The sequence below is a fragment of the Dermacentor andersoni genome, chromosome 10 (assembly GCF_023375885.2).
Source record: "Dermacentor andersoni chromosome 10, qqDerAnde1_hic_scaffold, whole genome shotgun sequence".
Classification (NCBI taxonomy): domain Eukaryota; kingdom Metazoa; phylum Arthropoda; class Arachnida; order Ixodida; family Ixodidae; genus Dermacentor; species Dermacentor andersoni.
The window spans coordinates 115,735,099-115,759,938 of record NC_092823.1 but is presented as its reverse complement, the minus strand read 5'-3'; the positions used below and the strand labels follow the sequence as shown (position 1 = coordinate 115,759,938).

Here is a 24,840-nt window from a genome sequence, read left to right as displayed (position 1 = left end):
TGAGGAGAGGCCTTCTCGACAGAGGAATCGCTCACAAGAGCGCGTGTCCAACACTTCGCAGAAGGCGATGGGCACGACCGCTAGTCATACGGCGCCACCATCGCCTAAGGAGCAGCGAGAATCTCTCGACCGCTCCAAAAAAGAGAAACATCGCATTACGGGACTGGCAAAGAGCCCTGTAACCTAACTTTCCTTGCTAGACACACAGCACTAACCTCGTTCTCATTATGGATGCCCAAATATTACAATGGAACGGGAGAGGATTTCTCCACAATCTTGACGATGTTAAAGAACTCATCCGCAAGCACACTCCAAAGGTGTCGTGTGTCCAATAAACACACCTAAAATTAGCACAGACCAACTTTCTAAGACAATATGTCACTTTCCGCAAAGACCGCGATGATACACACGCCTCCTCGGGGGATGTAGCCGTAATAATCGATAAGGGCGTTGCACGCCAGTAAATAAAACTCCGAACTTCCCTCGATGCAGTTGCAGTCCGAGCTGTGCTGTTTGGTAAGCTAATCACAATTAGTTCTATGTACGTCCCCCCTTGTTATCAACTTTCTAAAACAGAGTTTCAAAGGTTCATCGATGAACTTCCTCCACCATTCATAGTGGCTGATAATCTAAACGCTCATAGCCCCCTGTGGGGCGACTCTCGATGCGATACGCGTGGGCGCCTGATAGAAAATTTTCTGTTTTCTTCAGGTGCGTGTTTATTGAACAAAAAAGAACCAACGTAATACATCGTTACACATAACACATGCTCGTCGATAGACTTGAGCACAGTTTCGAGCTCACTATTTCCGTACCTGGAGTGATCTGTTCTCAAGAACCCCTATGGGAGCGACCACTTCCCAGTTATGTTAAACTTAACAAAACAAAATGCATGCTCGCCACATTTGCCTCAATGGAACATCGAATCAGCGAACTGGGAATTGTTTCGAGAACTCGCATATTTAGGCGGGGAAGACCTTTCTTATATTAATGTAGACGATGCTGTGCCATACCTAACAGGTTTTATTATTGACGTTGCAACAGTATTAAACAAACTAACGGAATCGCAAAGAACCGTCGGATCCCATGGTGGAATGACGAATGTCGGAAAGCACTCAAAAATCAAAACAAAGCTTGGGGATTGCTTCGCAATTCTCCAACAGCTGAAAACCTTATTAATTTCAAACAGGTCAAATCGCAAGGCAGGAGAACGCGTCGACGTGTAAAGAGAGAGAGCTGGGAGCGGTAAATATCTAGTATACAGACGAGGCAAAGGGGTGGAATAGGGTGAGTAAATTAAAAGGCCCGGAGACGAACCCCCCGCCCTTAATAAGTACCCAAGGAGATAGCCTGGAAGATGAGGCAGACTGCCTGGGTGAATGAACACTTTAATATATCTCCAGCGCATTTCATTACACATACTCATTTCTGAGGATGAAAGAACGCCCACAGCGACAGCCCCTTGATCGAAAATGCACCCAACATAAAGATTAGAACCGCCCCTTCAGTTTAGCTGAGCTTAAAACTTTTCTTGCTTCATACAGCAGCTCAGCACCAGGTGTTGGTCGTATCATGTATGAAATGATCAAGTAACTCCACCCTAAAACGCAGAAAACACTCATCTCACCATTTAATGTCATGTGGGCTGCAGCCTGCTGGGTATATTTCATCTTCTTGGAAAGAAGCTATAGTAATTCCCATACTCAAAAAGGTAAGTACCTGTCCTTACCTAGTAGTTACAGACCTATCGCTTTTGACAAACTGTCTGTGCAAACTGCTTGAAAAGATTATCAACTGGCGCCTAGTATATCTCCTTGAGAGCAACGGATGACTAGATCCTTACCACTGTGGTTTCAGAGAAGGTAGGTCGACTGCAGACCACTTTGTCTGCATTGAGGCAAATATAAAGGATACCTTCATACACAAAAAGTTTTTGCTCTTCTTATTTCTAGATTTGGATAAAGCATATGACACCACATGGTGCTTCGGTATTATCCGAGACCTGTCCGCTATGGGCGTCCTTGCCAGTATGTCGAGTATCATCGAAAGTTTCCTTTCTAACTGCGCCTTTCGTGTAAAGGTGGGCCATGCTTTGCCGAGGTCTTTCACCCAGGAAACTGGTGTTCCGCGAGGCGGTCTGCTAAGCTGCTCACTGTTCCCTGTGAAAGGGAATTCTTTGCGCATGGCTATTCCACGAACAATGTTCTGCTCTGTATACGGAGATGACGTGCAGATTGGGTTTAAATCATGACGTCGCGCTGTATTACGCCGCGTCCACTTTGAGGGGGGCTATAAAACCAATCACCCTGTCTGAGTGGGGCACTGTTCATTGCCACTGCCGTATTCGCTAGACACAACGTCGCTAACGGTACGCTTTCCTCGGACGTTCGAAGGATGAAGGCCGACGCCAAGTTCGTGGACAGCGCCCTGCAGTTCGCCTGGTCGCTGCGGGCCTTCGGCGGTCCCCCGGACGACGCCCTCGCTCCTCTCAGCAACATCTCGCGCACAACGGTCAGCGCTTTGGCGGCCAAGTTGAACGGAGAGTGGCGCTGGGAGCGTTTTTTGGAGGCCTTCTTCCTCGGACATCTGGACGTGGACGGCCACACGTGCGTCATTGTGAGGTACGTTGGCCAATCTGGATAACGTGTGCGTGTGTGTGGAGGGGTGGTTAACGTTGGCGTGAGATCGTGCCGTCCAAAGCTCTACGAAAGAACACGCAATGGACATTGCGAAATCATTGCCTTGATGCCTTCAAAATATTGCCTTACTAGATGCCTTTTCTCGTGTTTTGCGTATGTGTCGGTCTCATGCATGCCACCGTCGTTCATACATCAAGTGCCGGATGCTTATGCTTAAAACGCCAGCGCCAACCATCGTTCAAGTTCGTTCTTTGTATGCATACGTGCCAGTTTGTTCTCCTTTTATTAAACCGATATGGGGTTTACGCGTACGTCAAGGAAAAGAAAGAGTGTGTAATTTACACAATACATGCGATGGCACAAAGCAGCCAATTAAAGACGACTGCCAGCTCGTGCACCGCTTCTTCACCACCTCGTCTTCGCGTTCAATTGGCCTGGCGCGCTCTTTGGTCATACTTGGCCCTTGCGCCGCCAAACACTACATTCATCATCATCATCGCGTTCATGGCACCGCTGTCGCGTTCCTGCGCAAGCGCTGCGCGCGCATTATCGCTAATTATTCTTGTATCACCCATTATTTAGCCAGCGCATAAAACAGCTTCTTCTTTATGCGAAGGAGGTAGGGGGTAGCGTTTTTATGAAATCGCAAGCGCTACAGATTTTATTTGGGTTAATGTTGACGCTCGACGCTTTCTATAGTTAAGACTGAAGGAAAGCAATCGGCGCTTCTTTCAAGCAGGTACTGTAACTGAAAAGCAACGAAAAGGTAAGCTATTTCGTGTCATGAAAGACAGGTAATGTGTTCATTTTTGACGCATATGATTAAGGACAATTTATATCTATGAGTTTTTTTATACAGCTGGGCAGGACTGTATTTCGGCTCCTCGATCGCTAATAATAAAGCGCAGTTCATTAAGTGAGGCCGCAGTGTGACCTCAAGGGCTGCTCTAATTATGTCTCTACCGTTACTATAAAACGCTAGTCCACGTGCCTGAACTTAAACAAAGAACTGTGTAACCCATGGCGCGTTTACTAACAAAAATTACTCCTATATGTGATGGCCGCAGCAGGCTCTTCTCATGCTTTCGCAGCCAGCACAATCTTCCAACATGGCGTCCGCATGCGGAGCTTTATCAGCATTCCTATTTTCTTTCATGCTCCTGGATCTTCTTTATTCTAAAATAAAAACGAGCCACTCTTAATTTATCAAATGCTGTTGGCCCACACCTTTACGTCCGCTACTTACTTTCAAGTACATAGCTTGTCATTGTGATAACCGTGTTATAGGAGCAAGCACGTAGCCCGTCATTGCAGCAACGGTGTTGTTGCGCGCTCTGGTATAAATCAGCACCACTAGATGGCGCCCCCGGCGCTAGTTATCGACGTAGCTATAGCGAAGCAGCGCAACACGCCCCGAGTGAGGCGACGCTGCAGCCACAGGAAGCCGGGAAGCAGGGAGAGGTAGGTGAGAGTGAAAGGGTGATTATCGCTGGCGACTCAAACATGGCTGGGTGCTCAAAAGCAATTGTGGAGAGGGTGAAAGGCGACAGAAGAGTGGCGGTAGGGACATTTCCAGGGCAGACACTGGGTTCTGTCATGGAGCGAGCAAAAGAAAAGCTCACGGAAAATGCCCACGTGCGCAACCTTGTCGTAGTAGCAGGTGTGCTAAATGACGTCCTGAACAGGAAAGGGCCAGGACTAGCCCAGCGCTTGGCGAAGGGGGTAGACGACTTGCGCAAGCTATCCCCTCAGGTGCAGATCGTGGTTTGCACGGTGCCGGAGGTGCCTGTGCGTGACAGTCACGTACAAAGAGCCGTAATGGCTGCCAATGAGGCAATATGGAAAATGAGCCGAGAGAAAGGCTTTGAGGTTGTCGAAGTAAACAGGGAAGTGAGAAGTTGTGGTGGTTTTAAACGAGATGGGATCCACTTCAATTACAGGCTAGCACGAGAAGTGGGCTGGCGACTTGGGGGTCGCGCTGTTGCTTTTTTAGGGGGCCCGCGGGCGCTCAGGAGGTCAGAGTAGGTAGTAATGAAGAAGGTCCCCTAGGGGAACATCAGAAGAGCATCGCCGTCGATAACAGAAAAAGGAGGAAAGCAAGAACAAGAGCTCGCCATGCAATAGGCTACATAAACATGCAGGGCGGCAGAAGAAAGGAAAAGTGGGCAGAGATTGAGGAGCAGTTACATAGAGAACAAATAGGGGTGTATGCGGTTACAGAAACGCACCTTAGAGACTCAGAAGAGCCGCCAGTTATTGAGAATTATGTATGGGAAGGGTGCAACAGAACTAAGTCGGAAAGAAAGGGAGGGGGAGTCGGAATGCTCATCCATCAGGGAGCCAAATGGAAAAGAGTAAATTCACAATGTCAAGAGCATCTTTGGTTATCAGGTACAATGAGTGGGAAAGAAACTTAGCTTGGAGTTACGTGTTTGTGGACCGGAATAAATTGCACAGAGAAGAATAAAGAGTTAGTGGAATGCATAAGCGCTGATATTAGGGGTTTCGGGAATGGTGCTGAGATAGTCCTATTAGGTGACATGAATGCCCACATACAGGATTTAGATGGCTATACCAACAATAACGGGAAGTCAATGCTAGACCTTTGCGAGCAACATAACCTCGTGATCGTGAATACAGGGCCTAAGTGTGAAGGACAGATCACGTGGGAAGTGGGAAACCGGCAATCGACCATTGATTACTGTCTGATGACAGAAGGAATTCATGATAAGTTGAGAGAAATGTTCATCGATGAGGAAGGGTTTAGCAGCATAGGGAGTGACCATAAACGCATCATTTTGAAAATGGGATATGTAGTTGGGAAAGAGAGCAACGAAAGCAAAATGGCCAGTCCAAATTTGAACGCTGAACAAATAGCAAATATAGTCACTAGAGTGGAGGAAGAAATTGGCAAGTCGCCAAGTAAGGGGTGGGAATATGGTGAGCTTCTAAGTGTAGTAACGACAGAAATACGGAAAGAGAAACAACATGTTCATTGGAAAGGAAAAAAGAAACCGAAAAGCTGGTGGAACAAGGAGATACGAGAAGCCATCGCCGAACGACAGAAAGCATCTCGAGAGCACAGGCAGGCAAAGAAGGCGCAGTTGCCACAGGATGAAGTAACCAGTAAATGGGAAATATACCGGGAGAAAAAGTCTATGGTTCAAATACTGGTGCAAACAAAATTAAAAGGTGAAAGTGAACGTTGGTTGTCAGAAATACGTGAGAAAAAGAAGGCCGCACCTAGAATATTTTGGAATCACACAAAATTATTAGGCAGGAAGGCAACAACAATACAACAACATATCCTAGACGAAGACGAAAACAGACTGGAAGGAGAAGCAGCAATAAATTACATTCAAAAAGTAACAGCCGAATCTTTCCAAGGCAAGGACAAGGTTGTACTTGAGGAAAAAAAGAGCATGAAAGAGACCCAAGGGGGAAAGGAGCTAGTGCTTACAAATTTAAACTGGAAGAAAGCGGAAGAGAAAATTCCTAAGCGCACAGCCACAGGGCTAGACGAGGTTCCCGTTAGGCTGATAAATGAACTGGGACCAAAAAGTAAGGAAGCTCTCGTGAAAGCAGTTGAAAAAACTTTAAAAGATAGACGAATACCAGACAGTTGGCGACAAAGTAGAATGAATTTAATTTATAAAGGTAAGGGGGAGAAACACAGAATTCACTCGTATAGACCGTTGACCATTACATCGGTAATATACAGGCTAGCAATGCAGGCAATCAAATTAAAGCTTCAAGCATGGGCAGAAAATAATGGCATTTTGGGAGAGCTTCAGAATGGCTTTAGAATAGGTAGGCGTTTGGATGATAACTTGTTTGTTCTTACTCAGTGTATTGAAATATCAAAAGCAGAAAGCAGACCGTTGTATGTGGCCTTTTTGGACATTACAGGAGCATACGACAACGTAGACCGCAGCATTTTGTCGGATATTCTGGAAGGGGAAGGCTTAGGTAACGATTGTATACAGCTTTTGAGAGAGATTTACCTAGAAAATACTGTTTGCGTTGAATGGGAAGGGATGAGGAGCGCGGAGAAAGTTCATATCAACAAGGGACTGAGGCAGGGGTGCCCTTTATCCCCGCTGCTGTTTATGATGTACATGGTGAGGATGGAGAGGGCGCTAGAAGGAAGTAATATCGGGTTTAATCTCTCATACAAACAGGCAGGTACAGTAATAGAGCAGCAACTCCCAGGTTTATTTTATGCGGACGACATTGTGTTGCTCGCAAACAAGCAAAGTGATTTGCAACGTCTGGCTAATATCTGTGGACAGGAAGGCAACAATTTAGGTTTGAAATTTAGTGTTAGAAAATCAGGTGTTATTGTATTCAATGAAAACAGTGAACAGACAGTGGAGATACAGGGCCAAGAAATACCTCGGGTAACAGAATATAAATACCTTGGTATATGGATAAACGAAGGCAACGGATATATGGAAACACAGGAAAAAACCATAACAGTCAAGGGGAAGAGAAATGCAGCCATAATGAAGCACAGAGCGCTATGGGGATACAATAGGTACGAGGTCCTCCGAGGTATGTGGAAAGGGGTAATGGTTCCAGGACTTACTTTTGGAAATGCGGTTGTTTGCTTTAAATCAGGGGTACAATCAGGACTCGACGGGAACCAAAGGTCAGTGGGTCGCCTCGCACTGGGCGCGCACGGGAAGACTACAAATGAAGCTGTGCAAGGGGATATGGGCTGGACTAGTTTTGAAGTGAGGGAAGCTCGCAGTAAAATTGAGTATGAAGAACGGCTGAGGAATATGGAGGAAAGTAAATGGGCTGGGAGAGTGTTCAGGTATCTGTACAGGCAAAACATTGATTCACAGTGGAGGAAAAGAACTAGGAAGCTTACCAGCAAGTATGTGGCCTGTGGGGTGGGCAACACAGCAACAAAGGTCAAGCGGAAAGTCAGAGAGGCTGAATTAATCTCATGGGTGGCGGCAATGGAAAAGAAACCTGCCATGAGTAACTACTTAAGGGGAAAAAACGAAATTAGGAAAGAAACCATTTATGATAACTCAAAGGGAAGCTCATTACTTTTCGAAGCGAGATCGGGATGCCTTAGAACACGCACCTATAAAGCGAGATATAAGAAGGAAGAAGAAGCATGTGCTTGCTGCGGTAAAGCTAGGGAAACGACGGAGCATATTTTATTAGAATGTGAAGACGTCTATCCAGCGGTCGATTTAGGCACTGGCCTCCTTGACGCCCTTGGGTTCAGCGGGAGCAGTGGTAAAGCAAACAGGTCCGCAATAGACATCAGTAAGAGGCGATTGGAGGATTGGTGGAAGAAAAGTAGGGAAACGACAAAAGACGGAGACGTACAAAAGCACAGTTCGCAATAGGGTATCAGAAAATTTGGACGTGGTAGTTCATAGTGGGGTTTTTTGTTTTTTCATTGGTTAACCTAGGTAGGATATTAAGCAGCATAGTAGCAAGAGCTTGGTGGCGCAAGCCACCGCCCCGTTCCAAAGGGGACGCTCATAACATCCATCCATCCATCCATCCTTCAAGCAGTATAATAGCAAGAGCTTGGTGGCGCAACCCACCGCCCCGTTCCAAAGGGGACGCCCATAGCCTCCATCCATCCATCCATCCTTCACGTCCACACCTGCATTGTTTCGCACGAGACGAGTGCGTTCTTTCGTAGCGGTGCTTCATTATATGGATGATCGTCTACATGGCCTTCCCGGAACGTCCGCAGGGCCCCGTCGTACATGAGTCACGTGGCAGAGGTGACGAAGGAGGCGAAGGCCGAGACGGTGCGGGCCTACTTCAGCTACTCGCTGCACCTGCACCTGTGGCCGTTCTGGGCGCTCCTCGACGGCGACAAGGAGCAGCACGAGCAGGCATGCGCGTTGCTCACGTACCGCCTGTTCAACTTCGCCTTCCTCAAACACTTCAACGACACGGCGCGCATGGGCGTTGTCGCCAAGGCTGGCTTGAAGGAGGCCGTCGTGAGAAACTCGTACCGGTGAGTGGACCTCCGTGCGCATTACTTAATTCATTAAATAATTCACGCATTCATTCATTCATTCATTCATTCACTCATTCATTCCAGTACAATGAGTCTTATACAACGTTACGCCTTCACCCTCCTTTTGAAATTAATAGAGACGTTGAGCCTGTCCGCTATTCCGTCAAACGGGGGCAGTTTGGGCGGATTGCCGGATTGGCGGGGGCGTAAACGTGAGCGGCCGAAGCGGTGCAGCCACCTGGTGGCGTAGAGTTTAACCAGACAAACAGAGAGCTAAAATTGCAGTAACCCACTATATCCTGCTTAGTGGTGCGAATTTTCGACAGTGGCGTAATGGTGAACACGATTACGCCGCTGTTGAAAATTTACGCCAGCAGCTAGGCAGAATATAGTAATTGGCTTTGTGTTTGTGTGATTGAGCTTTGCACCACCAGCTGGCGCCACTAAACTGGCCGCTTACGTTTACTCCCCCGCTCAACCGGCAAACCGCCCGCGCTTGCCGGAATACCGGACGCACTAAAATTCTCTAATGACTCATCCATGCATTGCACAATCGTGGTGATGAGGACAGGTTGGCTAAAGATAGATCTCATACATTCTGTCATTCATTCCAGTTGAATGAAACGAGCGTTCTCCAACTGGTACCTTTACCACTACTGTAATGAACGGAGTCATCAATCCAATCATTCATGCACGAGAATGGTGAATTATGGAGCAAGATGGAGAAGACTCATTTTGCTTCATTGTGAGGTCAACTATAGATAAGGCATTTTTCTTCCTTAATTTGTCATTCTTTGACGGATTTACAGATATATTAATTCATTTGACGATTCATTTATCTCCATCGTTCTCGTTTTATTCATTCGTTCTTTCTTCTATTCTAGCGTTCGGTTTATTAAAACTTCAATATAATAATTACAATATCATGTAGAAATCGCCTAAATACGCATGACAGAAAGGCTTGAGAAGTATATGAAAGCTTTATGAGACGGCAGCCTTGCGTATCCACGGGCATCCGTGCTTTTTTCTCATCAGTATAGTTAAATCCATCACCGGCAAAGCAAGGTAGGGACTAAACACGGTAAGAGCGCAACACTACGAAGATACGGAGGCGCTGACGTCACTTCGTGTGCGCGGAAGCAAAAAAAAAAAAATGTTTTCACCGACTGGGAAGGTGCATGGATTTTCTCTGAAGGAATGATTAATACAGGTGGCCCAAATTTTTAGCAAGCCACTTTTGAACCATTATTGTTAAAAGCGGCGAGCAGTGAGGAAGAAAAAGTCGTTCACACCTTTTTTTCATACTCTGTCCGTTTGTCTACAAACATGCATAATGTTTATGACGCTCAGTTGCTCAAGTGTTCAGTGACATGTAATGGCTTTGTGATGTCTGTGGAATACAAGGCCACCCAAGTCCTTAGACTTGGTCGGCCGGCACAGTGCCAGGTGGTCACATTATGCTGCTGATTTGATGGCCTTGTAGCCTACAGCACTAGTGCCCCACCGTTGGAAAAATTACCCCCCCCCATGTCATAATATTTATTACTATATTTATTAGTCCACCCAACCTGCCCTTTATATCCTAGGATAGCTATGCTCCAGTCTGGGGACATACCTAGCGACGTGAGGGAACGGGTGCTGGACAGCATCGCCGACTCGGACAAGTCCTACTTCAACCACATGGATGACGTCGACGCCTACTACGAACCGACGCAGACTGTGGTCGTGGACTGGCGACACATCCTGCCGGCCTACCTGCAAATACGACACAGTCTGGTGAGTGCTTTAGCGCCTTCTGGAACCGACTAACCCGGTCTGCTAAAAATTTAGTTTATAAACACATGTCGTGCGTCAGCAACACAGGCTCAGTGCACTTGAACATTTAGCGTATTTTGTTGGAGTCCACAGGCGTGGACTCCTCGCCTGAACTGTTAAAAGAAAACGTTTAGGTGCAGCGCTACGTGTGGTTGTTACGTGCCTCCTCTGCTTCCTCGTCTTTAGCGCCGTTGGCTTAGTTATACACACGTGTTAACAAAATGACCACGCGAAGACAGACAAATACACAAGTACAGTGCACATGCGCATTCCTTTTGCATTCCCAAGACCAGATAAATGATGAGCATTATGTTTTTCCTACGTTCGCCGCATGAATTAATCTTTTTTAAAAGAAATTTCCCCAGAATATAAAACTATTCATTGTTTCTTCCCGGCCACGGCGGCCGATTTCGATGGGGGCGAAATGCGAAAACACTCGTGTACTTAGATTTAGGTGCATGTTGAAGCACCCCAGCGGGTCGAAATTTCCGGAGTCCTCCACTATGGCGTGCCTCATAATCAGAAAGTGGTTTTGGCACGTAAAACCCCATTATTTGATTTTTTCGTTGCTTGCGAACTGTTTGTTTATTGTTATTATTTTGTTAACACGTGAGTATAAATGTGTTTCAGCAATTCGTCTCAATTAAACAGGTGTTAGTTCGCACTCTGTCGCGTTCACTACGTCCATTTCTGTCCCTGCGCGTAACAGCGTGATTTACCAGTACGATGCATAACCAACGGATCTACTAGCACCGAATTAAGCATGCCGGTATCCAACCACGGTCGACCGAGTTCGCGTAGCACAGAGTCACGTCTTGGACCATAGAGTTACCATACAAATTATGCGTCCTGAAGGCGCGTACGAAATTCAAAGCCCTTCAATGACGAATCGATTCGATCGGTCTTCGAATCGTGTAGCCACTGTTCGCAAATACGAACGCTTTTCCAATGGTTTTCGAAGATATACTTCGAGACGTTAGTTTCGCTGAATCAAACATAAAGTTAAAGCAAAAGGAAAAGTTCGACAAATTTCATTCCTGAGCGCGCGTAGCGTACGCAGAAAACATGAGAACTCGCGTAGTGGAGAAGGTGAAGTCACTCGGAATGTCTGAGTCGGATCTACACTGCAGCGTCTATTCGCGCTCCCGGAAGAGTCCTGTGCATGCGAACAAACTGCTCATTTCATTTCAATCATTATGCCCTCAGGGCCTTACGGCATTACTGAGAGGGGCAGCCAAACCACACGATACAAAACAGTACATACAAAAAAGTACAAAGATTTCAAGTAAGAAGCTATTCAGAACAACGTAAAAGTTCAAGAATAGAGTAGAATCCTAAAATCGGGAACCAAAAGTGCGTAATCAGAAATAGCGGGAAACCATGGAAAACATCACGCAAGCAAAGTTACAGTCGTTTTTAACAGGAAACAACATACTTTGTCCCTATTGCTATATACCGTTTATGCTATAAATAAACAATTCTTGATAACGTGCTGTGCAATGAGAGAACCTTACTAACGTCGTGATCACTAGGACGCGAACATTGGTATAGGCTAGGGAGTTTTAGTTATTACGCACCTAAATTCCGGGGACGCAAACCACCGGCTTTACAAAAGAATGCAAAAAGGTATGAACACAAAAGGAAAAAAGGGGCTCAAAGTAATGCTGACATGGTGTGGCGTTTTAGCTGCGCGAAGGTCCCCTTGGGTACCCAGTGCTGCTTGGGCGTACGAAACCTGAAACATCGTCTTAATTATTAAAGCGGTTTTTCATTATTCTAAAACTATTCGAAAGGTATTCAACATCTGATTCGATTCAATCGTTAAACTTTTAGATTCGCATTAGATTCGGTCCCAAAAATAGCGCTTGGCACACTCTTATTGTGGTGGCCCCTCCTCGGGCTTGCCTTCCCCGGACATGCCGGCTGTTCCTGCTCGATTTTCTAATCTCGGAAATAAACTCTCTTTCAATCAGAAAGCGAAGGCGACGACTTCACCGAGAGTTGGCATGGCGAAGGCCGGCTGCCTGACGTAACACTACCCTTGTTTACCTGTTCTTCAATGGGAAATAGAACCAGCTGCAAAAACAAACAGGCTTTGTGTTTTCCGCATTTCGTCAGCGCTATTAATGAAAAAAAGAAAAACGAAAGAAAGAAAGAACGCCGCGAAAATGACAACACGGCCAAGAAGAGTGGAATGTGTCTCCATCTTGCGGCGATGGGTGAAAACTTAGCCAGTTCGCTTTCTAATGTGGCCACGGCGGAGCGTTAGTGCGTTGTACCTGCGTCGAGTCGAGTTCTTCCTTATTTTTCGCGAAAACAATCGACTCACTCGACTTCCTTCTTGCGCTAATCAGTGACAAACTGATCGCGTGCCCTAAGGTGATTGAACAGAATCACGCTTTCGGCATCAAAAGCGAAATTCCGACCTATCACGTGAGGTATAAGCGAACGCCTCTTTCCGAACTGCGCTCTAGCATTGCACTCGGAGCAGGAGTTACCCGTAATGCACGTGTTGTCAGCCAAATACCCGTGCCAAACACCCATACGTCATAATTAAAAAAAAGTATGAAATAAATAAAGTTGAGCTTCGATGTTTCACTACACCTTTCGCGCTAATGCATTCAACGGAGTAAAGAAACGTAACATATATTGAGGAAACGCGTGGGGAAAATAGCCCAGTCATGCTGCAGCTCGTGTTATTTTCGTGTTTTACGTTTCGTTATCCCGCCTTTTTGTACGTGCGGTATTGTAGATGTAATGAACCCAAATTCTGCTAGGGTTACTTATACAAATGCCCGACAGCCGCCTCTAGCTTAGCTTATGGTTTTTCTCAATCTTGCTCATGCAATATGAAAACAGTACGTGCACGCGGGTGTATTCAGTGTATTCAAGCAACTGCGTCATCAGTACTGCGCAAGGCCCAAACACGACTTGGCAAAAGGGGGCAATAGTTATTAGTATTCTTAATTGTGTGTTCCCTGTTCCGAAAACTTCCTATGGACAAGTTGCGTGCTTGTGAACCGGCGCGCATACACCTCCAGGTCAAAACAGAGCTGGCGAATGCGCTGAAACTTAGTCGCTGTTCGTCACTTCGAACAGCACTCATCGCGAAGTAATTCTGTTAATTTAGCCACGTATATTAGTCCTGCCTGTAGCGAAAATTCAGGCCGTTAAAATATGTCAATATAATTTTTTTTATCGGCGCTGAATGTGACAGCAGCGCCTCCTCTGTGACGTCACTCTCCGCAGCGTGCATATTGTTTTTAAACGAAATACGCTGTCAGTTCTGTACGTCACCTCTTAAGCGGGAACTTTCTATAGCCGCCCCGAGGACCATAGTACTATACGTTGCTGGCGCGCGTTCACGACAGGTCCCCCACTGGCTGAAGCGCGTGGTCGGGTCAGGAGGTCGTGTGTTCGACACCAACCTGGACCTGGCGTGTCACTTCGACCCGGACACGAAGACCCTGGGCATACCCATGTCCATCACCGACGTGGACGTGGGCGGACGCGAATTCTTCCTGGACATTCCCACCGTAGGACTGCTCATGGCTCGCTCGATCTACAGGATATTCCAGGCGAGTGGAGGTCGCGCCGGTCCTCGCCATAGTTTCGGAATAAACTAGCTAGCCCTAATCATTATGCAATACCAGCGCAAGAGACAAGACAACGATACGAAGGTGATCCAACACTAGTGTTAGTATCGCGCAATGAAAAACCAACGAGCTGAAACTGCGTTATTTGCCCTGAATAGTTTTACTGCAACATATTTGTAGTCCGTAGCGCCGTTTTCAGTGCAACCGAACTAGACTGGTCACATCACCGTTTTCCTGACATTTATTTATTTTGTTGCAAAAGCGTACATTTGGAATCAGTTAAACAGGAAAACAGACAAAGACGACGAGTCTGACAGGTTTAGGATGGGCACAGAAATGTTCTCAGTGCATGCGATCATGTGTGTCAACATGGGTTAGCAAGATACAAGGGAAAGCATCACACCTCCTGCAAAGCATGCCCGTGCGCAATACTTTTTTTGTCTTTGTTAAACTAATGCAAACAACAAAGTAAAGAAGGGGTCGCCGAACCTGTCTCTATTCGTTTTATTTGTTAACGTGGTTTCCTTTAAATATAATACCAATATGCCTGACAATTATAATTTGTAGATGGGCGTTGTCACATGATTTGCGAGCAGTTTTCTTTGCCATCAGATGTGCCTGTAAGTTTATTTAGCTTGTTTAAATTGAACGTTTGTGTCCAAAAGAAAACCATTGTTAAGTGAATAGTTTCTCGATGTTACCTGAAATATCCCGAACTTATGGGCCGGCAGACGACAAAATTCCCTATTTCTCCCCTGTTTTCTTCTTTAAATAATAATGCCCTATTTTTACTTCCCGAATGAAAAAAAACATATATAGAACACCCGAGAACCAAGTACCCTGACTATATGGCAAATCGGTTCTGCAAGACCCTTCAAGGTGGAGAATTCATCAAAACAAAAAGAAATTGTCATTTGTCCTATTTGTAGCACGAAGCTGCAAAGAAAACCCATACCGGTTTCACAGAAAGGAAGCATCATCGTTGAAGGAAAAGAAGTCGCCCTGGTTGGAGGGCGGTTGAGGATCGAACCTGAGACCAATGCCTTTCCGTGGGGGTTGCTCTATCATCTGCGCTAACCAGGAGGCTAACAGATTGCAGAGCAAGGTCATATTCATCAACCACTCGAAGCGAATTTGCATACGGCAAACTTGGACATTGTATATGGCAATCTTGCCATACAATGTTGTCCGTCCGCTTTAAGTCTGCAGGGCTGCTACCAGCGGCGCCTTCAGAGAACTTGCTGTCTTCATCCCATGCTACTGTTCCGGACTACAGCGTTTCGATACAGTCTCCTCTAAGTGACACCACGCTGGCTCCGGAGAAGCAAGCTTCTCCACGCAGCAACTACGCCAGAAAACCTAATTGGGTTGGCTCGATCGCTCTGCGATCTGCTGTAGCCTTCCGGTTAGTCAGATGCCAGAGCGACAGCCCAGGAAAGCCTTTGATCCCGCGTTAAACGCCCAAGTACTTATAGCTGTCAACGAACTCGAGAGGGAAACCGTTAAGGTCTTTAGCATTTGACGTGTGAACAACTTAGTTTTTACAAGACATCCGCATCGCTTTACATCTGTTAGCGTTAAGTTCCAAAAGCCCGCATGTTGCACTAAGATGAAACACTATTAAGGTCAAACTGGAACATAGAAATGTCAGACTCGTTAGAAATTTTCAGATAAAGAACACAATCGTTTTCAAAGAGCCTTATGTTTGAGTTAACGGGCCCGGGGGTAGGTCTTAATATAAATGATGAAAAGAAGAGGCCTCTGACGGCCACCAGATGTGTTACATGACGTGATTTGGGGTCTTGATAATTTATTGACATGTACTGCGTGCTATTCTGGAAAAAAAAATATACGCCGTATTTGGGAAGGCCGAACTGAATGTTAAGTGCTCTATGTTTAATGGTAGCGGCTGTAAGACGGTATCGACTGCCTCATCGAAATCAAAGACGAGGCATTGAATTGCTGAGGATTTGTATAAGGTTGAAAATAAGCCGTTATTAAGCGACTATAATTCTGTCCCGCGAGAATAATGTTTCCCAAAAAGTGTGCTGCTTAGTAGTAAAGGAGTTAGATTCCAGAAAAGCAAAACGTGTCAGCAAATTACATGTTTAAGTAGCTTGCATAAAACAAAAGTTAAAGAGCTCCATTCTCTTCCATTCGTTAGAGCGCGTTCTGTATGCCTCGTTCATTCACATGCTGGATGTTTAGCTGAGCGAGTCTTGTAAATTATGAATAAGTTGTGTCCAAAAGATGGTGACCATGACGCGTTCCCGGCTCCCGCAATCCCTTCCGGCGCTTGCAGTCCAGGAATATGTAGACTTTGAGATTGGCGTCCGATAGTCCAGGACTGCGATTTAGACATCGCGTATTTTATTTATATCGGCACTTAAAGGCTACACTGCTGTTCAAGCACGTTTGCTCTCACAAGAAACCTTAATTTCCTAACCTAACCATGGTGCGTTCGTAATGGCTATCAGGATGTTTCTCGAGTCCCAAAATCGGGTGGTCAGTGAGTCACGAGACGCACCATCCGCTTGGCGTTACTATCATTGTATAATCCAGCCCCATGTTCAACCGCGCCGGAGGAATGCGAGTATATTTACTGCTGCGTGTCAGACGCCTACGTTTGTCAAAACTAAAGCTCAAGCAAATGGCGCGCAGTAATGCAGTAAAAGGAAACAACAGTAATTGTGATTGGACGTCAGCTGCTAGCAAACCAAAAATTCAAGCGTAATTTTTAAAATATGTGCAGATACCATGAACAGTGGGAATAGATGCTGGGCTAAGCATTTTGCTGCTGGCACGGCAGCTTATCCTGCATCCGGCATCCTTTGGGGCCATGCAAAGCGTTACACGACCAATCAACGTCTTTCTGTGAATGTACGTGACGAGAGTAGCAAGACGACAACGATATATTATGGCGGTGCCTGAATGACGATTGACTTTCTTTTCGTACTCCGGCGAAGAAAAGTTACAACTCGTTTCGTTATAACTTTGGCTGATCTCTTAGCACCGCCGGATCCAGAGTTCAACCCCCCCTCCCCCTCTCAAGACAAGCCGGCTGACCGTATTGGGCAGAAATCCCCACCCCTTCGTTCTCCGTAGGCTTTGACTGTCACCACCTTCAGCCAATTCTCCTGCGTGGCCATATTGTGCGAGAAGTTTTCATAGGACCTGTCTCCGCGCCAGATCGCTCTCACTTGCCCCGTTACCGAGGCGCGGGTTTGGGCGGAAATAGGACGAAAATCTTACGTCACTTCCGCTCGCTGTGGGACTGCGACTTCTGTTGGTTGCCATCATGGTTGCCATAGAAACATACAGAGCAGAAGTCGGTTTGTGCGACTTGTGTGCACAGACTTTCGGTATGATCCACTGCGGAACAGCGGAGGAACCACGGAGCATTTTTTGCCCTCCGCTGGTAGATTCGGATTGGCGAAATCCGAGCACTCGCTCCAGCATTTCGGCGGCCGCCCCAGATCGACCAGTGAAAAACACCGTTAGGCACTTCACACCGACTTATCCCTGTGCGCTTTTTTGAAACAGTCGATGAGGAACACGTACTGAAGGGCGAGGTTTGCCTATACTTTTATTTCAATTATGGTACAACCAGACAGAGCGCTAGAAAGGGGCTGAGCCCAACATGAACTCACATATTTATTTGTGCAGATAAAAGGAAGCTTTAGATTTTGCGAGGAACGGCAAACGGGTTTGGGTACCAGCCTACCCCCCCCCCCCCCCCCCCGCCCACACACACACACATGCACACACTTTCCCCACTTGCGTTCTTTTGCACTCATTTGGGGTTATTTTGTATAGCATCTTGCTTTCTTTTGAATCCCAGCCGTTTGCGTCCCCTAACTTTGCGTTCTCAAAATAGAAAACTCGCAAAAGTATTCGCGTACAAAATATGCACGAAATCTGAAACCACCACCGTGAGCTAAAGTGCACTCTCAGTGCGAGACGAACAAAGCACGCTGTTTCGTGCTGCTTCGAAGTATTCAACTTCATCCCTGCTGTCCTCTTTCTCCTTCTTTTATATTTTTTCTCCTTATATGTTTAATGTATCTCATTGTTGCCAGGGAGGTGTCGCTTTTGCGCTGTCTACTCCCTAATGCGTGATCTACACTGTTGCTGTACCCCTGCATACAAAAAAAAGAAAGAAAGAGAACAGCAAATTCTGCGAACATGCGAATTTTCTTTACAGTTCCACGTTTATCGCTCGCCACCAGCCTGAAACAAGGAACAAGGTCGAATGCACGCACCCGGAAGAATGAGTCATGCCAGGAGCCTCACAAGGCCGAAGCGCAGTCTGACATTCCGCGTTGGAAAACATGTTGCTTTTCATTTCACCGACTTCCGACACCTGCTTCTGTCTACTTTATGCGCAAGCATGTGCGACGTAAAAAAAAAGGACATACTTCGGCAATGATAGCACCGCAGAGTAATTTCTCCGGGGGGGGGGGGGGGGGGGGGACGTGTCATCATCATCTACATTGCCAACAAGGCATGCGATGTCGTGTAGATACTCCAGCTACACCTGATATCGAATTGGCTTATCGCCGATATCTCCCCAGACTTCGGCCACATTGAAGTGGAGTGCGCTGCGCCCGTTGTCCGCACGATGGCTCCACTGTGCTCAGTGCGTGTGCCTAGCACTGGCGTAGCCTTTCGTCGACCATCCGACGCATAATGCGATGCTGGCAATACGAGCCGGCCGATCCATTGTCGCCCATAACGGAAACACCGCACGTAGCTCCGAAGGATCGTTTGCATAACGTCCATGCGTCGCGTAGCGCGCGACGTCGCCAGTTGATGGCGGTATGCGCAGCTGGGCGAAACACGACCAGCTTCGTTAATTACGTGAAAAAAAGAAAATGGCTTTTATGATGCAGCTTTGTTCTTTTTTTCTTTCCTCAAGGTTGTCGCGTTTCTATTAGGAGATTTTTCTCTGAATAAACTTTCAGTTGATAGACAACAGTCGTCTTGTGTTACTATTTAAGTTTTCCTCGTGTGTCTGCGCTCTGCTTGTGGTCGATCACAGGTCGGTAGAATAAGCGGACATTCGCTCACCGACCAATAGTTTCGCAGGCTATGCACTCGTTAGAATTTACGTGCACTCGCGCCTGTGAACTATAATCCATCTCGCAAGTCGTTCGCAGCACTGTGGAAGCTGCAGGACTCCTTAGCCAATGGGAAGGCCGAGTGCCCCTAGAGATGTGTCCATCCGCGTCGCGTCGTCTGCTCGGCGGCTGCAGGAGTCGTTGCATACGACGTTCCTGCGCAAAGGTCCTAGCTAGTCATGTATCGCTGTATCGTATCAAGTCCCAAGCAAAAACAAAACTCTCTAAACCCGCCATTATTTGGATAGTTACGCCTGGAACTATATTACTCTGCGCAAGGATATTGCGCCTGTGTGCGCTTCGTACGTTCTGCATCGCTACAAACGACTTGTGAGATGTAGTTTAAGGGCGGAGCTAGTGCGAGTCAGTGTACTCGTGAGGGAACGCGCCGACCTATGCTGTGGATAACTTCCAACTTGATGCTTCGCCCTACTTCTACTGTTCAGAGATGAAGTGACGATGATCAAGATGTCTACGTAATACGGGACACGCAACGTCCCCTCCTGGTAATGACCAGAGGAGAAGCAAAGGAAAAAGGCAATAAGGTCTAGGGAAAGGATGCACTGGGAAGTGAATCAGCATAGCTGATCAACAGTGGCCAAACCGAACGATGCGTCAGTCTAGGGCCAACGTTTGGACGAGAGAACAGTCGTGCTCGTCAGAGATGTTGAGCCATATTTGGGAAGAAACTGCGAGACTGACAGACGGTAGGCTGTTCGCCAGACGTGCCTTCAAAGTATCCTAGCTCTCTTAGAAACAAACCACTCAGAAGCACTCATCTCCCAGCATTGCCGTGCGATGACAGCACAACGACGTCACTTTTACATCTACGTAAGCGTAAGAAACTGTTTTACAACCATGGCCTCGAGACCTCGCGGGATTCTTGGAGGCGCCCTAATGGAAGCTAACTTACGCGTTCACGTTTTAAATGATGCGGCGTTTCCCTGCTCCCACGTAGCTGACGTGCCCTCGTTGGATGCGCGTTTGCGTCCGCAGGAGCATGCCATGTGGTCCACCGACCTGCGACCACTGCGCGTGTGCCTTGAGAGCGCGTACGGCAACCTTAGCGCGGCCGATGGGCGGAGCCGGCGGAGCGTCGACGGGTTCCGCTGCCTACGCACAAGCGTCATGGACCACGTGGTGCTCAAGGCCGTGCACAAATCCTACAAGTTAGTCTATTTAACAGTTATTTATTTATTTATTTCGTTGCTTATTTGTTTATTTATTTGTTTATTTATTTGTTTGTTTTAATTAAAGTACTGCAGACCAGGGACTGGCCCAAGCAGTAGGGGCCACATTACGTGGCAAGATTACACATGGTTCGAATGCAAAACTTCTCGGTAAAAAAACAAAGCGATACGTCGGATCAGCAAGTGGGGCCGCGTAACGTAAAACTATTCCAATGTGTTTTTATTCCAATCTCCTGACATGAAATTTGCGTAACTGCCGACGCAAGCATCGGGCGGTCACCCGCAGGGTTGTCTGAACAAACCAATCAAATGCTCCCCTCGTTCATGGGAGGTAACTTTTGTTTGCCTGAAAAACGTATAACACTGCCTGTACTGAGCGGCTTGTCTTATCTAATTGGCTCACAATAGGCGAGGAGCATGCTCAAGTGGAGAGGGATTCGATGGGGCCGAGCCACTGCGCTGAATATCGATAACCGGATGAAGAGGGTGGTGCCGGCGTCTGCCATTGGTCCGCTTTCTCTTACTTAGCTTGCGGTGGCTCGTCGACAATCACGGCGGCATGCAACAGAAGTTTATGAATGACGCTAAAACGGATCCTCAGCAAAGAAGACTTGGTATAACGAGGTCGTAAACGTGCCGAAAGTTCTAGAAAACGTTACACGGCCACGCAAGAAGTTTTATTACACGCAAATAAACCCGTGCTCTCCGGCAGGGGTGAATAGCCAGTGCCGGAGCGATCGGCGGCAGCCATCTTTTATTCTTTCCTAAACGGGGCAGCCTGCGGCTATTCAGCAGAAAATTCAGTTTTGCTCGGCATATTACTGCATCTTTAACGCATACGCGTCACTTTGACGCGGTAAGTTCTTGCGGTTTTGTGACGTCGCGTGAAAGGCAGGTGAAGTGGGTGCAACCCGAAAACTTTTGACCAATAGCCGAGGGCTAATGGCAAAAAGCGTCGAATCAGAATTAACTATTTTTGTTTTGTTCGGTCATATTATGCATAAATAGTGTGTACAAGTCATATCAGATGGGAAACTATAGCGGTTTTCGTGACGTCGCGTGACAGACAGGTGAAATGGAGGTGGTCCAAAAACGTTTTTGACCAATCGCGGTGGGCTGATTGCAGAATGGAATAGAAAAGCTTGGAATAGTTTAACGTTATAGCACCCATGGTAACAATGAGAATAACGAAAGTGGATTTCTAGTTCAGACGCGGTATTATCGGCTTGGTAAAAGTCGCAATGTAAGAGTAACACTTTCAGTGCGAAGAGAAGAGATGCAGTCGAGGGCGACAGAAAATCGGGTGGTATGGTAAGATTTAGTGAAATTCGCAGGTATATGACTGAAGGAGCTCCTGCACGACACGGTAATTAGGGATAGATGGGAGGTGCCTACGTCTTGCAATGGTCATAAATAAGGATGAGGAGGGTGATGACGTTACACCAATGTTTAATAACTTAACTATAGAGTGTGCAGTATTCAAAAATAGGAATCGCGAATAGTTACAGCTATTCTATACGCATTCAATTCGAGAATTCACTCTTCAAAGTTTTACGTATATTCGTTTCTTTCGAACACGTAAGGGACAACAAACAGTTATTACAGTCTCGAGGGAGAAAAATACGATGTATACGAGGACTTTTTACGAATTATTTTGCTGCAGGATACCTGACGCTGATCCACAGGGGCACCGGTTTCTAAGCGAACGTAGGAAGCATATAACTTCTGCCCAATCGTTTCCAGTAATTCAAAAAGAACGGCCCGCCTTTAGACAGCCTATATACGTACGAATTTGTTCCAATTTGTTATTTTTCCAGTCTGGCCACGTTTGCATCCATTTAACGTAATGTGCGGTGCTGTAGTATCACGTAGAGTCGACCACGAAAGCTTATGGGTCACGAGATCCCAGAAAACGTTGAATTTCCGGGCGTCTTGTAATAGTAGCCAGTAAAACCGTATATGACAACGTTGAGCGCACATACAAGGATAAGCTGGAAATGCGAATAGCAGGCTGCGTTGCGAGTCTGCAGAGGTCTTCAGCTTTTTCTCAGATCCCACGGCCCGTAAATTTTTCTCGTCGACTGTACACTTCTCCCCTTTAGCGAACTTCTCCCCTCTGCACGTGCGTCTGGTAACACGCTGTTTCCTTGTTTAATTACTGTCATTGCAGTGGTGTCCCAGATAATTTAAATAATCTGTCATTTATAATACCGCCAGTTGTCCCGCCAACTAATTGTGAGTTGTGCGTGTCAATGTATATAAAGCCCCATTTCTCTCTCTCTCTCTCTCTTTTCCTTTTTTTACCAAACTGAGTCCTCGCTAGCTTCACATTACATGTTGCCTTAGAAATGAGAACACATTCGATATTTGAATTGACATTCTGAGGTCGTTTTTCATAGAATATTCGTATTCGATCCCATTCGGTAATTTCACTCTTCGAACACCCTCCAATGATTTTCATCTCTGAAAGTGACCAGTAATGGGAAACACTAAGTCAGGTTAGGCTGATAAGGCATTCTTTCCAATTCCGTTTTCGTTAGTTTCGCCGTAAAATGTTTCTTACTAGCAGAGAAAACTTGGGGCCGAATTCCGCTTTTGTAATTCGGCGCCGAAACCTCCAGCGTCGGCACACATCAGCGTGACGTCACGAAATTCGGCTTACTTTCTCGTATTTGGGCCGCTGAGGCGGCAGTAAGTGCTTTCGAAACTCTCCAAGCTACTTCTGCGGCTCCTCCAGAATAGAACCTAATCCGTATTTACTGATATAAACAAAATTCCGAGAAAACGCCGTCAACATCCATGACGTCACACCGAACCTCTTCTCGCCGTAAGAGCGACTTTTATTGTTGTTGTTGCCGTCGAAGGGTGATTTACGAATACAGCTTAAAGGGACACTAAAGCGAAACAATAAATCAGTTTAGACTAATAAAGCATTGTTTGAGAACCCTGCAGGCAGTAATTTCAAAATAATAGTCTGATTACTAGATGAGAAAATGAATGTCGAAGTATCAGTATGTATTTGAATTTCGCGCCGAAACCCCGACGCCGGTATGTCAGTGGGACGTCAGGGACTCCAAAGTATGTTTTCGCATTTGGGCCGCGTTGGCTGAGTCAAGGTTACCGAAACTTGCTGTGTTTAATGTTTGGTTCCTTTAGAACACAATGTAGTGAATCTGTACCACTGCATAAGTAAGTAGAACCTAGAAGATACTGTCAAAATCAATGACGTCACATCGACCAGGTGCGGGAACTTCAAGGAGGCGTCGCCACCCGTCTTTCGTTCTTGCGCTTTTTCTGCCTTGCCAAGCGTCTTATTGCGGTGAGAATGGTGTTTTTAGTGTCGTAGAAAGGCAATTTACTGATGCAGAAGAAATCATTTGTCTCTTTAGTGTTCCTTTAAGCCTATTTTTGTCTTTGGCGTCTCTTTAAAACGTTATATGCCTTTTTTTTCTTTCCGCGCTTCCCTCTTCCACTTCTACCCATGACGACCCGGCCACACACCCCGCGTGCCGTGGTGGACAACAGGACGGCCGTGGTGACGTTCTCGCCACAGAGCGAACGCGGCCACCGGTTACGGGACGTGTCCCTGCACTTCCCAGAAATCCCCCACGTCAGCTCGGAGCAGCTCTTCTTCCTGCTGTACGCGCAGTCCTTCTGCGAGCTGCACGAAGACGTCGCCGACGTGGTCCAGAGGGCGTCGTGGGCGCCGGCCAAGGTCCGGCTCAACCGGCAACTGGCCGACTTCGGGCCGTTCGCCGACGCATTCCGCTGCGCCCGCGGGACACCCATGCACCCCACCCAGAGATGCCCCGCGTGACCCCCATCCTGGCGGTGTTTTTCTTCCTCTTTTTTGCCTTTCTTTTTTTTTCGTAACCGTTTTCTTTTTCTGGGACTTTTGTTAAGGGCCAATGACAGTAAGGGCCCGCATTAAAAGCGAGTCGCTGTAGCGCCAAGCCTTCGGCATGCGCCTGGAGCACCTCGTTGCAGTCTTATCACTGAGGAATCGCTGAGGAATCGCCGAGGTGCGCCAATGCGTGGCCTCCGAGATCGGCGGAACCGGCGCATGGTCTCTGAGATTGCACCGGTGCACGAAAGGTTGGCGAATGCAATCTCGGTGGCCACGGCCATCGAATTGCAGTGACGATTTCAGCCGAGATTTCAGCCGCCCACTCTGCCCAGAGGTCGATTTAGGCACCACTGGCCTCCTTGAAGCCCTTGAGTTCAGCGAGAGCAGGGGGAAAGTAAACATGTCCGCAATAGGAGATTAGTAAGAGGTGATTGGAAGACTGGTGGAAGAAAAGTAAGGGAAATGAGAAGAAACGGAGACGTACCAAAGCAAAGTTGACAATAAGGGGTCAGTAAGTTTGTTTATGTGAATTCATCGTATGATTTTTTTTTCCTTCTTTAACCTAGGTAGGACATTAGGCAGTATAACAGCAAGAGCTTGTTGGCGCAGCCCATCGCCCCGTTCCAAAGGGG

General features: G+C 46.8%; 1 protein-coding gene across 1 annotated transcript in view; it reads left to right on the top strand.

Moving 5' to 3' along the window:
- Positions 1–24,307, top strand: part of LOC126543651 (neprilysin-1-like) — a 37,922-nt gene extending 13,615 nt beyond the window's left edge. The window contains exons 5-10 of the mRNA XM_055078137.2: positions 2,394–2,621; positions 8,368–8,637; positions 10,227–10,416; positions 13,827–14,033; positions 20,168–20,340; positions 23,887–24,307. Of these exons, the coding sequence (XP_054934112.1) occupies positions 2,394–2,621; positions 8,368–8,637; positions 10,227–10,416; positions 13,827–14,033; positions 20,168–20,340; positions 23,887–24,178 (1,360 nt within the window). The 3' untranslated portion in view covers positions 24,179–24,307. The remainder of the gene's footprint in view (positions 1–2,393; positions 2,622–8,367; positions 8,638–10,226; positions 10,417–13,826; positions 14,034–20,167; positions 20,341–23,886) is intronic.
- The last annotated feature ends 533 nt before the right edge of the window (positions 24,308–24,840 follow it).